At 44.3% G+C, this 16,464-nt stretch overlaps 1 protein-coding gene across 1 annotated transcript in view; it reads left to right on the top strand.

Annotated features, from left to right (window-relative positions):
- Positions 1-587: 587 nt before the first annotated feature.
- Positions 588-16,464, top strand: part of tanc2b (tetratricopeptide repeat, ankyrin repeat and coiled-coil containing 2b) — a gene marked incomplete at its 5' end in the record, with an annotated part of 85,473 nt that continues 69,596 nt past the window's right edge. The window contains 2 exons of the mRNA XM_083994196.1: positions 588-927; positions 3,889-4,068. Of these exons, the coding sequence (XP_083850322.1) occupies positions 588-927; positions 3,889-4,068 (520 nt within the window). The remainder of the gene's footprint in view (positions 928-3,888; positions 4,069-16,464) is intronic.

Raw genomic sequence — 16,464 nt, 5'->3', positions numbered from 1 at the left:
ACACATAGAAACCCCCACTGGTTTAGACTAGTTGTCTTTTATTCTTTTTTTAAATACATATGCATGTAGTCGAGATTTCTTTTTATTAATAGCTCGTTCTATTCCAGCGGGATGTTTTTATTCTGAGTATCAATCACTTGTTCTAAACCTCCTCTGCCGGCCTTTAGTGCTTTACAGTAGATCCATCCACACTTGAACAGGATTATGAAACAATCCCCCAGTGACACTGACTGTGCTGCCCAGTGATGCTGCCCCATCCCCTCCCCTCTTCTCCTCTACTCTCCCCCTCCCCTCTCCTCTTTTCAGCTCCATCCACTGTGGCTAATTCTGCCTGCCTGCTCCCCTGGGCGTAATTGATCCTCATATCGTTAACGTATGTGGATCTATCTTGGGGGGGGGAGTGGGGGGAGCCGCCCACTGCTTTACTGCTCGTCGGCGCTCATTGAACCATAGAGCCCAGTGAGCTCTGTGATTGTGCCTCCTCCACCGCGGCGCTCCCTGCATGCATGCAACAATGGCTGTAGTGTAGTGTAAACTGTTTTTGTTATGTGCATCGTGGGGCATGGGCAACCCTGTTTAGTCTAAACATGGGGAAGCAGAGAAAGTGGAGCGTGGCGGCGGCCGAGGCGGCGCGGTCCCCCTTTGCGACCATGAGGGGCCGGTTTGGCCCCAGGAGGAAGGGCGTGGAGGGGCTGTGTGTGAGCAGCCTGCTGGGGGTCCTGCGCTCGCACACCTGGCTGATAGGAGAGGAGGAGGTGGCGCTGCTGCTGGCCTCCTCCTCCTCCTCATCGCGACGCCTCCCTCCCTACCACCGAGCTCACTCCCTGTCTTTCTCCCTGTGCTCCTCCTCTGCAGATGGTGGGAGCGAGGACCTGGCAGACCCCCGCTCGCCCAGTCTAGACCCTCACCTGAGCCACATCGGCCAAGGTAAGCTGACTGTAATTGACTACATCAACTTTTTTTTTTTAGAATAAATCTTAAAGAAAAAAAGAAGTATGACCTCCCTAATCCACATTTGTGAAATCTGAGCACCTCGACAGTCGCTCGTCCTCTCTTCTGTCTTTTTATTATGGGGTGTATTGAGCCGCACCCAGCCGTGAATGTGTATTATGCAAGTGAATGAGAAGCTGAGTTACTAAGAAAAACCACGCATGCTCTTTTCCCACCTTCACCTTCTCATTTCCTGTAATACCTCTCTCTCTTGGTCGTCTCTTTCCAGACTCCATTTCTTCTCCCCTTAATGTTTTCGCAGCAGGAGCCGACAGAGGCCTTGTTTGCTGGGGCTATATTTTCTTCTTCTTTTTTTTATTTTTATAGCAGAAAAGTTTACGACCACTGGAAATGAAGTTATATTTACAGGGAGAGAAGTCTATGAATTTTATATTCTTGTAAATTTGTTTGTAAATCAGGGCGAAATAGACTATATGCGATGCAAGCTGAGATGTTTATCAACAGAGGAAATGCCATGTGTAGCAGGAAATGTTTTTGTGCCGTTATAATTTCATATTGCATCCATTTCCCCCTCCCCCCCTGCTTATGCATGTTTTTGAGCTGAACACCTCGATGAGTAGGTGTTTGTGTTTATTTCGAGGCTTGGAGTGGCCCTTAAAAAACATGTCTCTCATCACAGTCTAAAATAAAAGACCATCATTTCCCTCTCGACGCTTTTGTTCCCGACGTTTTATGGCTGAAGTGCGGCTCTTCCTCCCTCTCCACCCATCCAGTCCTCGCCCTAAATCACACCTTACGGTTTCTGCTTCGGTGTATTACTACCTGCATGAGACTGTTCAGAAAAGTAATTCACTGGGTGTTGAAATTTTATATCGTCTTTGGCATCACTGCTGCTTCTCAGATGATTATCTGTAAGTTAAATATCAGTAATCATCTTCATCTTAAGGAGAACATCTGGTTATACATACATTAAAGGTCCCATCTTGTGTAATGTTAGATGTTTATACCTTTTGCTTTTAAAGTAGCTTTAAAGTTTTATACTAAAGTTATGAACGTATCAAAGCCTCAGTCCTCAGAGAAATGCACCCAGTCTGTCTGAATACAGAAACTGAGCCTTAAAACAAGCCGTCAGGACTTCCTGTGACTTTGTGATGTCACAATAACAAAACAGTTATCATGCCCAGCCATGCTGAGTGTCATCATCCATCTTGGAAGATTTGGTTTCCCTGAATGTTTGACCAGAAATCTGCCGTGTTTTCATTAGATTAGTTAGACAGTGAAAACAGTCAGCCAATCAGAGAGAGATAGACTCAGAGCCTCCTGTCCTCTGATTGGCTCACGGGACTGTTGTTGCTAAAGCTCCAGAGAGAGTGAAGCCTGAGATCGGAGATGTGATGCTTCACTGGGACATGTGGTTCTCAAAATATATCCTCTTATGGATCAACAAGTGTAACATACAGGAGCTTTAATATTGAGTTGGATCTTGATTATCATCTGTAATTGCAACCAGAATACTAAGTTCCCTCTTGGTATTCACACCAGCCGTTTGCGTACATGAGGAGAATTTCCATGTGGGGGGATGTAACCGCTGCTCTGGCTGTTTTTTTTTTTTTTTACTTTTTTTTTTTTGCTATTGCAGTGACATTCCCCAGTGAATGGATGGACCGACTCCAGCACTGCGAGACGTGTGTGTTTGTTATTTCTTCCATGTGTGGAAGTGTTTCTGTGCCCGTGTGTTTGCATTACAGCAGCCGATTTGCCCCCCTCCCCACCCCATCCTAGCTGTAATACTGGCTTCCTGTGGGACTTGTCACGGCCCGGTGTCTGATAATGGCTTCACGTCTCACTGTGGCGGCTGCTATCTGATGTGAGACTGTTGCTTGACCAGTTTGGTTTTTACAGCTCTGTCTGCAGGGAAATAGGCAACCTGAGCCAGAACTGATACACAAAATGGATGTTGTGTTTACAGACAGCTGGGTTTTTTTTTCTCTTCTTTTTTCACGGGGGAATGCGAGTGTGTGAAGTTTTGAAAAAAACACCCAAAATGAAATCCCTAAGTTGTCATAATTTGTGGTTTTTGAAGCAAGAGAGGAAAAGAGGGTGGATGAATGATGGAGAGTGCTTGTTTATGTTCTGACTGTAATTACCGCTCATTGTGAGAGGCTTTTTCCTCTTTTTGTAAATAAATGCTCTCTCATGGTCATGACTCTGCCTTTTTTTAAGGGGGGGTTTGTTTAAACACATTTCATATCGTTAGAAACATCCTCTTTTATTATATACAAAATTGTGGGGTATTGTGTTTCTGCGGGGCTGAGAGCGGTCACACGGCCTGTAGTTTATAGGCAGTGAATGTAAACAGCACGTGCTGCCTTCAGGGCTGTTCCCTCTTCTGGGTCACGCCAATCTTGTTACACTCAATACTGGTGGTGTTGCATTGATATCGGTGTCCAGAGACCAGGCGGAGGTTGTACTGTACAGAAACAGCAGCACCTCCAAAACCACAACCTAATCTAATGCTGCGTCCATCTGCAGAGAGTCCTATCTAGGTTTTGATTATTTGTCACTTCCAGCTTGTTGAATCAATTTGTTGAATAGTACATTTTTGTCAGAGAGGATGTGAGCTGTGTTGCATTATTTAAAGCGTTTCTGTCATTTAGTCCAGCCTCATTAACTGTTAGGATTAAAATATCAGCTCATATCAGTGTCAGGGAAACTGGAAAAAAAAAAAAAAGTCCTGTCATTACTCTTTCAGCGACAGACTGAGTCTCACATCCATACACTCCTCTGTGAAGTCTCTTTGCTTTCTGTGCAGAAACGGATTCTGCATTTGACCCCAGTGTTCGAGTGTCATTAAATTTTAATGCACTATTCATACAGAGAGAAAGAGAGAGAGAGAAGCATCTCACACTCCTTCTGTGTTTCCCTCCCGTCCTGCAGGTGGCAGCATAGACAGCGACTGTGCCTTTGAAGGAGACTACGCCGTGCCCCCGCTCTCCATGACCGAGGGCATGCAGCACATTCGCATAATGGAGGGCGTGTCACGCTCGCTGCCCTCCTCCCCGCTGCTCACCCACCAGACCATCAGTGTCAGGCTACAGCCTGTGAAGAAGCTCACAGGTAACGACACCGCAGCGGCAAGAGCTTTCACACACAGACAGTGCACAATTTTGAATGAGTTAGGCTGTGTTGCCACTTTTTTTTTCTTCTAAATCCTGTTTTTTTTTTTTTTTTTTGGGAAGAAAACCACAGCAAGCAGAGATGTGGGCTGACTCTGGTTCAGATTTGTCTTGTACGCACATCCTCGCCTGTAGCTGTCCTCCCCCATGGACTCATTGTACTAATACAGCCTCTCTTAACCCTTCACTGTGCAACTGTAGGCAGTGTGCATCCGATCAGAGAATCACGCTCAGCTGAATTAAAGCAGATTTCAACGAGACAAAGTGAAGAGGAGTGGAATGATTTCTCACCCTAATGCTCGCCGATGAGCAGTAATCACTTACCGTATTACTTTACCCACTAATTCTGAGAGGAAAACACAACGCAGGGCCGAACTCTGGCCTGCAGCAAACACTGCAATTTCCAGTTTCTTGTAATCACCAAAAGGCCCGCTTAATTGACAGTGCCAGGACAAGCTGATGGACTGTGAGCTGCGGCCGGCTCTGCCTTCCTTTATGGCTCTTTATCTCTCACCACTAATCGTTTCCCTTCCACACTCGTCGTCTCTGACATGCAGAGAATGTGGAAAAATCCCTTCTGTCTGCCTGTCTCCCCACTTTTTACTGGATTATGAGCCTCAGTCATGTTATCATGAGGAAGCTGTGGTTTTCGTGGACACAGGGCAGTCTGGATGTCCTGTTTTTTTGTGTGTGTGTGTTTTTTTTTCACTGCTACGCTGGGTTTTAAAACCAGAAATGAAATATTGACATTGCAGCTTCGCCCTAATATCAGTGCAGCCTCCACACTGAGCTGGGAGTGGGTGTGAAGGACTGGATTCAGCACTCAGTCACCACTAGGGTGCACCAGCCTCTCAGCTACCTCAGATCATTAACCATTTGTGATATGCCAGGAACTGATGGGTGTGTGGAGGGGGGGGGGGCATGATTTTTTACATCATACAGAATGATTAATATCTCCCCCTCCCCTCCCTTTTCTCATTCAAGCAGTGGGTTTTGAAGAGGAAACACGCCAAAACTGATTTTCATTTTCATTTCAGCTGGGTGTGTCACAACTCTGTGGAGGGTTGTGTGTCTGTGTGAGAGAGAGAGAGAAAAATGGGATACAGATTTTTTTTTTCTTTTTTTTTGTTGTGGGAGAGGGGAATCAGGAGTTGAGTATTAGATTTTGAGAGCAAACCAATCGAACCAACACTTTTATTTTTTGCTCCTCTCAGCTGTTTTGTTCCATTCGTATTCTTCTTTCACTGTACTCAACTCTTTGTGGCAGATTCAGCCTGATTGGACGGCTACACTTTGGTCTGTGTGGATCCAAATCAATCTTTTAAAGCCTTATCTTATGCAAATCTGTAAATATATGTGTATGTATGTGTGTGTGCTTGTGTGTCGTTGTCTTGATCGCTGCCACACGAGCAGTTGTTGTTTAAAATGGGTTGGTTAATGATGTCTCACATAGGGACGTGTCTCTTTGTTGCACATGTTGCTGTTTGCATTGACGCCTCCTATCAGTCAGGTGCTGCTGGTTGTGATGGTTGCTTAGGGATTGTGTCATTTTTAACCTGCTGTGAACTTCCTGCAAACTCAGCGTTGTCTGATCTTGAATGATAAGCAACAGTAACTCAGGTGTGATGTGTTTTTGTTGTGCATGGCAGTGAGCGATTGGCAGGATTAGCCCTTCACTGTGTTAATCCTTCCAGGTTTATGTTTTTGTCGGGCCACCTATTGCGCATTATATTGTAGTTTCTTGTAATAATGAAGCCACAGGAAGAAAGAAAAAAAAAACCTTAAATGTTAGATTTTGTCCAGCTCGTGCGACAGCTGCGACACCGCAGGAAGGAAATCTGTGCATCAGAAAAGGTGATTTGGCTCCTTTTGCATATACCGCCGGTGAGGGACCCTCTCCTTCAGATCGCACGTCGATGTGACTTTACACAGCTTAACGGAGCTCAAAACGGGCTCTCGCATCAGTTCACCTCACTCTGTGACAACAACACACACACACACACACAAAAGCCCTCGAGTGCCTTGAGGTGCCCTCTGTCCTTCAAGTCCTCAAAGACCTGCGTCTGCTCTCGAGTGGCGTAGAGCACCAGATTGTTGGGTCTCATCCACCCCGGCTTTCTCACCCTTTAATTAATTCAACTCAGCACCACTTCCTGCACAGCTTGACAGAACTAAGCCTGTGTGTGTGTGTGTGTGTGTGTGTGTTTGTGTGTGCGTGTGTGTATGTGTGTGGCGTCAGAGGCCAGAACCCCCTCCAATGCCAGAGATGGCAGAGGTGGCTGGAGAGAGACTGGTGACAGAGGAGGAGTGCATTAGAGAGCAAACAGCAGCAGGTCTCAAGGCAGCTGCACTTTGATCTCCCCCAGTGGCCTTCACCTATTGCAGCCCCCGACCCCACCCCACCCCCCTCTTCCCACCTCCCACCCTCCTCCCACCCTGCCCTCCTGTGCAGCCTCTGATTGGCCCTTTAGGGAGACCAGAGTGGTGCTGATGCTGCTGGCGGCGACTTCAGTAATTCACCCTCGTAGCTCTGATGGAATGAAAAGGTGTTGAGCTTTTTCAACAATCATTGAGTTTCTGATTTGACCCCCTTTTTTTTAACTACATGTCACAGTTTAATCCACTTCCAGTATATTTACTCATTTGGTCACATGAGGTGAACTAATTTATCTCCATCACCACTGAATGCCTTATCCTCTGAGAAAGACATTAAAGGGATAGTTCAACATTTTGGCAAATTGGCCCATTGCCATAATGCCTATAGTCTTGGGAGTAGGTTTGTTACCTTTAATTGTCGGTGCAAGCTATTTTTAGAACGGCGGAGCAGAGCCGCGAGCTGCTCAGAGTTACGCTACGGAGGCTAATGGGATTTCTTGGTTTCCCTCATCAAACTCATCAAATACACAATCCAACAACTCCAAAACGCTTTGGTGGACAAGTTGTGACCTGCACATTCACCACAGAGTTGTTTTAGAGGTAAATGCAGAGACTGCTTGCTGAAAAACTCGACGGGAACGCGCTTCAGTGGTTTTGCATGAATTTACCTTGACGTTCCAATTCCACTTCATATAACAAAAACAATTACACCATACAGTATATATAATATATGATGAATATAAAATATACAGTAAAGCATTGAGGTGAGCTTTGTCCTGACAGGTGCAGTACCCAACAGAGTGAATTAGCTATAGCCTTATTAGCTCCACTTCAACCAACCAAACATTAAAATGTGTTGTAATGAATCAGTAATAATAATCTAATTATACGACTCTGTGTTCTGCTGTTTAATGGGTACTTTTGATACAGTAGCTGACTACCTTTAACACTAATACAGAATGAAAACAACCTGGAGTCTCCTTTATTCCATCTGACTCAACAGTAATATGTTTTATAATTTATTTCACTTCTGTGGGAAAGTTTCCTTTCCAGTCCCCCTCCCCTCCACAGAGGTCAGACCTCAGGGTCAATGCCGGCTGAAGAGCACTTCTGTTTGCCAACACTAGTGCTGTGGTGAAGGGAGGGGAAGAAAAAAAAAGTGTTTTTAAAGTATTGGGATGTGACATTTTCAAGCCTTTTGAATTTCTCCCGGAAAATGTTCATTTGATGAAACATTTTTGGAGCGGGTTGCGATGCAAGGCTTTTTCTGTCTCCTGCCGTGCATGCTCACGAAAACATGTGTTCTCACCAGGGCTTTAGCGGCGGAGAAAGAATTCACATTCTTTACCAAAGTAAAAAAATAGCAACAGCACACAGGAGAAGTTGAGCACCTGCAGTATAATCAATGAAATATAAACTCCCAAGTATCAAATCTAAAAGCAGCTACTCGACACAGAAAACTGATCGATTGACTGAGATGTTTACATTCCTCCTCTAAGTACAGTAAACCACATCAAACTAGCTTTATCTCAGACTTCCTGCTTGGTGGAACAATGTCATTTTAGATACTACAGTAATTATAAAAAAAAACAGACTATTTCAGTTAAGTTGGGTATAAAATCCTAATGAACTAATTCCAATGAATTTTTAATGTTACCTTAGATAATCTTATTGTAAGTCATGGAGATGCCACTTTTCAATGGAAGACAATGTCTTTGCAAATCAGTGACCGAATAAAACAAATGAAAACGTAAAATAATATTCTCATGATTTGACACAAGTCGTTTCTGCTCAATCACACAGATGAGGGTTAGAAATTGCAGACTCTGGTCAGTTTGCATGGGAAAAGCAAACACTGTGTCAAGATTTGTGTCAACTACGCAGCTTTCCTTCATCTTAATGAATGTTTTGCAGATTCCACAACTGCATGTGTTTGTGTCATCTATATTCAGTTCCCCCTTTTTTTTTTTCGTTCTGAAGAGTTATCTAAGACTATGAGTGTGATGATTGCTCACTCCCACAGTGATATCTGTGTAGATGATTATTACAGTATGAGTTGTAATCACTGATTGCTTATTTGTTTCTTAATAAACACCTCACTCAAGTGTCAGGCTCGCCACAGACAGACGTCTTTGATTGATTGATTGGCCGGCCCCTGCTCCACTCCGAAACATTTAAAGGGAATTATTTCAACATCACTCGTCAGATTTCGCATGCTTTCTCCTAATTAATGGCGGCAATCAATACAATTACTCACCTCCCCGCGGATTGCCATGTAAAGGTAGAAAATTGCATTTGGCCTCAAAGCTTGGGAGAAAAAAAAAAGAAGAAAAAAGGCCTCATTGAATTATAACGCCTAATTTTTTCACCACTCTTGCTGTAATTATCACAGTAATATGAGTGTATCTAAAATCCATTGTCTCTCTGGTGCTCACAATAATAGAGTAATATGTGAATAAGTGGCAGTGCACTACAGTAAGCGAACATCTAAATGGGTATGATGTAGGTTTAAAAAAGCTCAGTAGCAGCGTGTGGATGGTCAGGATTAACAACGCGCAGTGTGCAGAACTGCTTAGTCAGGTTTTACAGCTCATTGTGTGGGTGGTCTTAAAGGACCCACATAAAAAACAGCTGAGCTCTGATAAATTAGCTGCTTGTGATGAATGCTGCGTTTCTGGGAATGTTTTATTGTTCTGTACTTCTTCTCTCTCTTTATTCTTTTCTTTTTTCTCTTTAATCATTGTTGTTGTTGTTGTTGTGCAGGATGAGATGACATGCAGGATCACAGCTGGAAGTCATGCCGTTGTTTTGGGGGATGGATTTTTGATAAGGTATCTGTGAAATGTAGGAAATCTGATCAGATCAAAAGAAAATTAAATCTACAAGTGTTTTTGATAAACTCACTTTTCAAGCAGACTTACCGGTCGTGGGTTAAAATGAATATTTAATAAGATAAAACAACAAAATAGTGGCATATTAGAGAGGTAATGCAGCAGCAGTTAGAGGTACGATAGAAATATTGATACTACAGCACAGACATATTCAAATAAAGGTGCCTGTATTCAAAAATCTACCTTGTATTGTCAGCAAACTGTAAATAATCAAAGGAGAACTGTTAATTAAAGTCTCCAGTTCTACTGTTATTAGTTTGTATTATTACTTTGAATCATCATCTAGTAATATACAGTAATATACTGCAGTGTTAAAACAGCTTTTTAATATTTCAGTTAATGAAGGTGGTAATTAAACTACTGTATATTGTATTTATAGCAGCGTTTACAACAAAGTAACTAAGTAATAATTCACTAAAGTTGTTGGATAAATAAAATAAAACAAAAAGATTGATTTTTCCCTCTGACAGGTCATTAAAATAGTACAAGCACTAATCTAAGTATTTTAATACAGTACATCTACTCAGTTACTTGAGTTTTTGATGACTGAATTAATCAAGATGATCATCATTGGATTAATCACTCATGAAAATAATTGTTGGTTGCCTTCAGGAGCAGGTAAACAACATCAACACATGAACACCCAGTGATCATGGAAACAAATTCCCATGAACATGCAACATGTTTTTTTTTTTTTGAATGAATTAATGAATTCTGCTCTCGTGCGTTTTAAATATGAGTTCCTCTCCTGGTTTCTTGCCATCATAACTGATTATATTGATGTTTCCTGTAAGTCATGATGTCTTCTAACACAGCGCACCTTGCCTTGAGTATTTTACCTTTACGATTCCCTCTCGGCGTGTTTTCTTGAAAGGAAGACTGACATTTGGTACGTCTCAATCTTTCCGCTCTCCACGCCTCCTTAAACCAGCCTCCCGTTTATATGGCATCTGCTATCCTCTGTGAATATTTGAGATGAACGCTGACATTTGGGACATCTCAATCTCCACGCCTCCTTACCCAGCGCTGCATCTCGAGAAAATCGCTCCTCAATTATTGTCATTATTTTCTTGCCTCTCTTCCGTCCCAGCCGCTGTGGACCCTCCGAATCATTTGTTCCGCTGAAGGGAGATGTGACATTTTCAGCTCCGCTGTCACAGGTGAAAAATAAAGAGTGAAGGTTAAATGTAGAAAAAGCAGTAATTGAAATGGAGGTATGATGCCCTCAGGAGGAGGACTAAGGAAGTTGGATTAAGTGGCGTGACAGAAATTGTTGTCATATTTCAGTCAGTCTGGATGTTTGAGTGATGTAATGTCATCGCCAAGCTTCATTATTCTTCATTAAAGACAAACATCACAGGGTAGATTGAGCGGGCGCCCCATATGTAAAGGCTACAGTCCTCACTGCAGTTGGCCCCGGTTCGAATCTCGCATTGGGCGGCCCTTTACTGCATGTCATTCCCCATTTCCTGTCTCTCTCAACTGTACCATCCATTAAAGGCATAAAAAGCCCCAAAAAAGACAAACATCACCAACAGTTTGTCAATATGAGGTCACATGAGAGAATTAACATCTTTGAATCTGACAGTTTTTATTGTTAAAGCCCCTGTACGGAGCTTTTAACTGGATACGCAAAAGTCTCTGGTTTCTGCTGATGTGTCTCTGTTACCTACAACAGCAAATGAGCCCATCAGTGTGAAGATACGCTATTTCTAAGTAGTCTAATTCTATACCTCTGGAAGGCATGGTCGGGTCGGACCACTGACGAAACGATACGAATAGATACATTACGCTGCTAAAAAAAAAAAAAAAAAAAAAGCAAGTCCCGTCTTCTTTCTGATGTTTCCAAAACAAATCTACACGGTCAGCCAGACAAACGACTTCATGACAGTGGGAAATGCAGTCCTCATTCCACCGCTTTCGTCCACAGGGGCCGCCAAAATCAACACTAAATGAAAAGTCTGTACAGGGGCTTTAAGAAGGAAAATCTGAGAAATAAGGAAATATAAATGTAATATTTGCTATATAATAAAACTAGAAGTAAAATATGGGGGCGTCCCAGTGACTCACATGATGGAACTTATAGCATTTCAGCTTCAGCGCAACTCTGACCCTTGATGGTTTGCCCTTTGCTGATGTCATCATCTCGCTCGCTCTCCCACAATAAAGTCCACATCAGTCCATAATAAAGGCAAGAACAGATGATAATAATAATAACTGTAATAAATAAATGCAGTTGAATGTTGTGTTTTGGTACCTGTACAGTAAATGTAAAGCAGCCAGCTTGCATACATACATGACCTGGTGATAAGTAAAACTGCCAAAACACCACATCATCTCTACAGAGCTGCATGTGTTTTTGTGGCAGTGGTAATAAAGATGATAGTTTTATTTCTCGAGGACGTTTAAAGGTAATATAAAAGACAATGTAGATTTAAATTGCCTCTGAAGCGTGTGTATATATATATAGGCTACAGTCTGCGATGCAATCCAAAACTTTAACACCAGAGATTGTTATCACTCTCCTCCCCCAAACGATTATAGGTCTCCCCTCATTTACAGGAAACAACACCAGTCAGCAGCATTGGTTTTTTTCCTGATGGCGTCTTACACTTACACAACCTCCTTGAGGAAATGTATCTGAGCTCATTTTAATGATAATAGTGATTTACAGTACATGTGATCATCAACCAACCAACCCCCACTTGTCTTTTCATTTCATTCCACTGGATTATGTTTGCGTTTTTGTTGACAATACATAACCGGAGCTACACGATATAACACACCGCTTGCGTCATGCCACACGTGTAAATGTTAAAATTTATTTTTGCCACGTGACAGCAGGGGTGGCGCTGTCATAAAAGAGAGCAGATGTTTTATAGGTGCAGGTATCAGCAGCAGCAGCACGGCTCTCGCTCAGACAAACTTTAACCTGTGACTGTGGCACATTTTTTAAGGCTTGTTGTCGGTATCGCCTGCAAGTGGCAGGAGATGTCACGCCAGGGAAATAAGTGTGACTGGAGGAGATTAATAAAAAAAACTACAGTGAGTGAGCTCACAGTGTAACAGATACGAACCCTGACAAAAAAGCAAAGACGCTTCACAATGAACCTCCGTGGGTTTGAACCCCTAAATAGCCGTAAAACATGGCTGCAGCTGTACAAATACAGTTTCAAGGGTAAAACAAGGACAGAGCTGGGATGCCTGAGCCCAAGAGGAAAATGGAGTAGGTTTTATTGAAACCCTTGTTTCTGTCAAATAATGCTTCTGCTCCTTTTTTTTTTTTCTTTCCTCCACACACTTGTGATCTAATGTGTCCCCAAAGCTCCATGCACGAACGGCAAAACTGCGTCCCTTTAATAATATCCTCCCTCCCTCCCTCCCTCTCTCCCTCCCTCCCACCTTTTTTTATGCCATTTTCTTTCCTCCCCCCCGATACCCACCCTTCTCCTCCTCCCCCTCCTTTTTTTTTTTTTTTTTTGCTCTGCGGTTGCCATGACAACAGCAGCACTGCACCATTCATCTGTTGGAGACCTGGGCTCCTGTTCCTGTAGAGAGAGAGAGTGTGTGTGTGTGTGTGTGTGTGCGCCTCTCACATCTATACATAACACGCTAAGCGCTAATGCAGTCACGGAGGCGAACGAGGGGCTCGCTGCTATCTGTGCTCACGGGCTCCTTTTAGCGGGGGGAAAAGCTCCCATCACCCCCCCATCCCACATCCTCACCCCCCCATCCCCTCCGGGTCTGCGCTCTTTTTTTTTTTTTTGTGTTTAATTTTTAATTTATTCATCTTTAATTTCTTTTCATCGTAGCGGCGGAGGTTTCGGTGACCAGCGCTCGCCGGTGTCACCTCTGTGTCCCCCCCCCCTCCCCCCTTTCCCCAGTGACACAGTGACTGCTGCGTTCTTCCTTCCTCCCTCCCTTCCTACCTTCCTTCCTTCCTCTCTCTTCTCCTTTACCTCCCTCTCTCTCTCTCCCTCCTCCTCCTCATCCTCCTCCTCCTCCTCTTCTCGCTCCTCCCGTCACTGCCAAATCTGCCTGGCTGGCTCTGTATCATTTACTGCGACTGAATAGAGCGGGCAGCATCAGCACTGAAACCTGTGGAGATTTCCTCAGAAAGGAAACAAGAGGGGAAGAAGAAGAAGAAGAAGAAAGAAAGAGAGCGAGGGCGAGCGATAGATACAGCTTCTGTTCCTCCGCACTTCTCCTCCTCCTCCTTCCTCCTGCCTCCTCCTGCTCGGCTGCAGGTGTTTTTTTTTGTTTTTTTTTTACTTCTTTTTCCCCCCTGTATTTTTCTTTCCTTTTTCTTTCTGCTTGTCTTTTGATGAACTGGTCATCGCTCAGGGAGGAAGGACTGTTCGTGTCGCTGGAGGGGGAAGGAGGAGGAGGAGGAGGAAGAAGAAGAAGAAGGGAGCTGGTGCCGTACTCCAGCGTTCAGGAATGCGAGATCTGGTTTGAGAATGGTGAGCCCTGCCTGCCTGCCACACCCTCTTCTGCTCGTTTTTCATTCCTCCATCTGTGCCTGCAAACTGTGGGCTCCCCCCCCCTCACCCTCCCATCACCCCCCCTCACCCCCTCACCCTCTCACCCCCTCACCCCACCTACCCGGTCACCTGCTGCTCCACCTTTGCTCGGACGGAGCCTCCTCTCTCTCTCTCTCGGTGTGTCTCTCTGCTGCTGATGATGATCGCACATCTGGAGTCGGACGCTGGTCCTATAATGACGCTGGGTTACAGATGTGTGTGTGTGTGTGTGTGTGATGGGAAAAAGTAATTTCTCTCCACGAAAATGATGCATTTGTCAAAGGGCTGCGCTCTAATGACAACGTAGGCTGGAGGACCTGTGAATCAACCAGAGTGCCAAGTGTTTTTTCGTGGCAAGCTGGTCTGTTTCATGCGTCAGCGTGGGTGAGCATTCAATTGTCTTTGAGTGTGCGTGTGTGTGTGTGTGCATGTGTATATGTCTGTTAGAGTGTGTAAGTGTGTGTGTGTGTGTGTCTAAGCACAAGCTGTGGGTGGCTAATGGTGCTTGTTCTTGTTGTTGTGCGTCTCACTTTTCCCTCCAGAGCACAGCGTCATATGTAGCATACAGTTGCGTAAATGGGTTGAAGTTGGTGGGGGGAATAGTTTTTCCCCATCACCATGCAGGCGGCAGCAGCAGCAGCTTGTTGTTGTGTACCAGAATCACCCTGTCATGTGCTGGGATGTGGTTCCTCCTTCCAGTTTCAGTGCTGCAGGCTGCCTCCCTGCCTCCCTGCCTCCCTGCCTCCCTGCCTCCCCCGTCCCAGAGGACCGCTAGCTGGTGTGTGAACAGGACAAAATGTCTCAATAACACTGTCTGCCAGCAAAACACAAGCACCTCATCAACAGCTGCTATTACTGGTCTCAGGTGAATGGTTTTTGATGAGGCGCCCACAGCCGCTTCTTTTTTTTAATCTTTTTTTTTTTTTTTTTGCACCACTTAGTATCACCACCTGGAGAGAGGCTTTCATGAGCTTTGGCTTGTCAGCTGTCATTCATTCAGACTGTATCGGGCAGCGACATGAGGATGGGTTAGATGTACTGTAGATGCTGGCCATGTTGACCGTGACCAAGATGAGCGAGTGTTTCCTGGTTTTTATGGCCACTCGTGGAGTATGAACCTGAACCTGATGGAGCAGGAAGAGAAGGAGCATCCTTCACGAGGATGTCAGTCTTATCTCTCTCTCTCTGTGGATGTTTTCGCTTAATGATTATCTGACAAGTAGTTGTCACGTCTGAAGAATCTAAAGATAGCCAGGCACAGACAAGCCTTTTTTTTTTCTTCTTTTGAGACTGTTACAGAGCTTGTCATCAAAAATATAGGCTGCACTATACCCAGAGAAGACGTGTGATACAGTACACGACTGGGGAAGTGGCAGATAACTGTACTGTATGTTTTCCACCAAGGCTGCGTCTCTGCTTCTTACCTGAGTGTCTGGTATAATCTTTTCCCAGTGCCCAGTCAGTGTCTTCTTCATATTTATTCACAAGACAAAAATCAATTAGACCTGGCTTTGGATTGCGGAGCCTCTTGACTGATGTGGTCCACTTACCTGAAAATCAGCCAAATAAAAAACCCCATATACCCTCTGTAGTGGTTCAGAGTGATATTGATTTATATAATTGCTCAATTTCCCTCCCTTGCAATCCCTCGAGCCGGTGTCAGACAAATGGCTCGTAAGCCCAAAGATGAGTAGTGAAATGAATATGACGGACCGTCTAAAAATCCAACCTCCTCCTTGGGTCACTTTTTCTTTTTTTTTTTTTTTTAAAGTCATCACTTATCCTGACCCACAGCGAATAATAAATGAGCCCCGGTTCGACTAATATTCAGTGCCTCTGGAAATTAATGTGGTGTTAATTTGCTAACCGGTGGATTATAGGCTCTATTTCCATTCGCCGTTGAGTGACAGTATGGCTTCCGGATTTTTCTGCCGGAGCTGCAGGATTGTTTCACCACTCAATCTTGATTACAAAAGCGGCCCGCTGGGTGACTCTATTGGCAGGTGGGCACAGCTTGTACTGTGCGTGACATTTCGGCTATAAATCAAAGCAGTGACGACACCACTGTCCTTTAAAAGAAAACAAAAAAACAACCTCACTTGTTTCCCAGTGCACAAAGTTGGAATAGCTGCAGTCTCATTATCAGTTTTTTTGAAAACTAGTAGACGGAGGTGATCTACTGTCGGTCAGGTGGCCCGGCGTTTCTCACTTCTCACTTATCAGCACTCGAGTTGAGCCGGCGTCGTTGCTGCTGCTCCCTCGGATCTAGAGTTACAATCTTTTATAATGATGAGAGAAAAATGCAGTCGGTGCTGCTGCCATTAGCGAGATGAAGTCATCCTCTCGTGTTCTTGATCCCCCCCCTTCAGACCAAAGCTCTTTAAAGTCGGCTCCCATGCACCGAGCCTCTGCCAGGTAACAACCTACAATTAGAAAATCTTCCCCCCCCCCCAAAAAGAAATCTCTGTATACTTTCTATTGCAGAGAAATGCAACCCAGACAGCAGCAACCTTAGCAATTACAGGCCCATCTGTAATCTCGCTCTCC

This window comes from Trachurus trachurus, assembly GCF_905171665.1.
Source record: "Trachurus trachurus genome assembly, chromosome: 19".
Lineage (NCBI taxonomy): Eukaryota > Metazoa > Chordata > Actinopteri > Carangiformes > Carangidae > Trachurus > Trachurus trachurus.
This window is presented reverse-complemented; position numbering and strand designations above follow the sequence as displayed.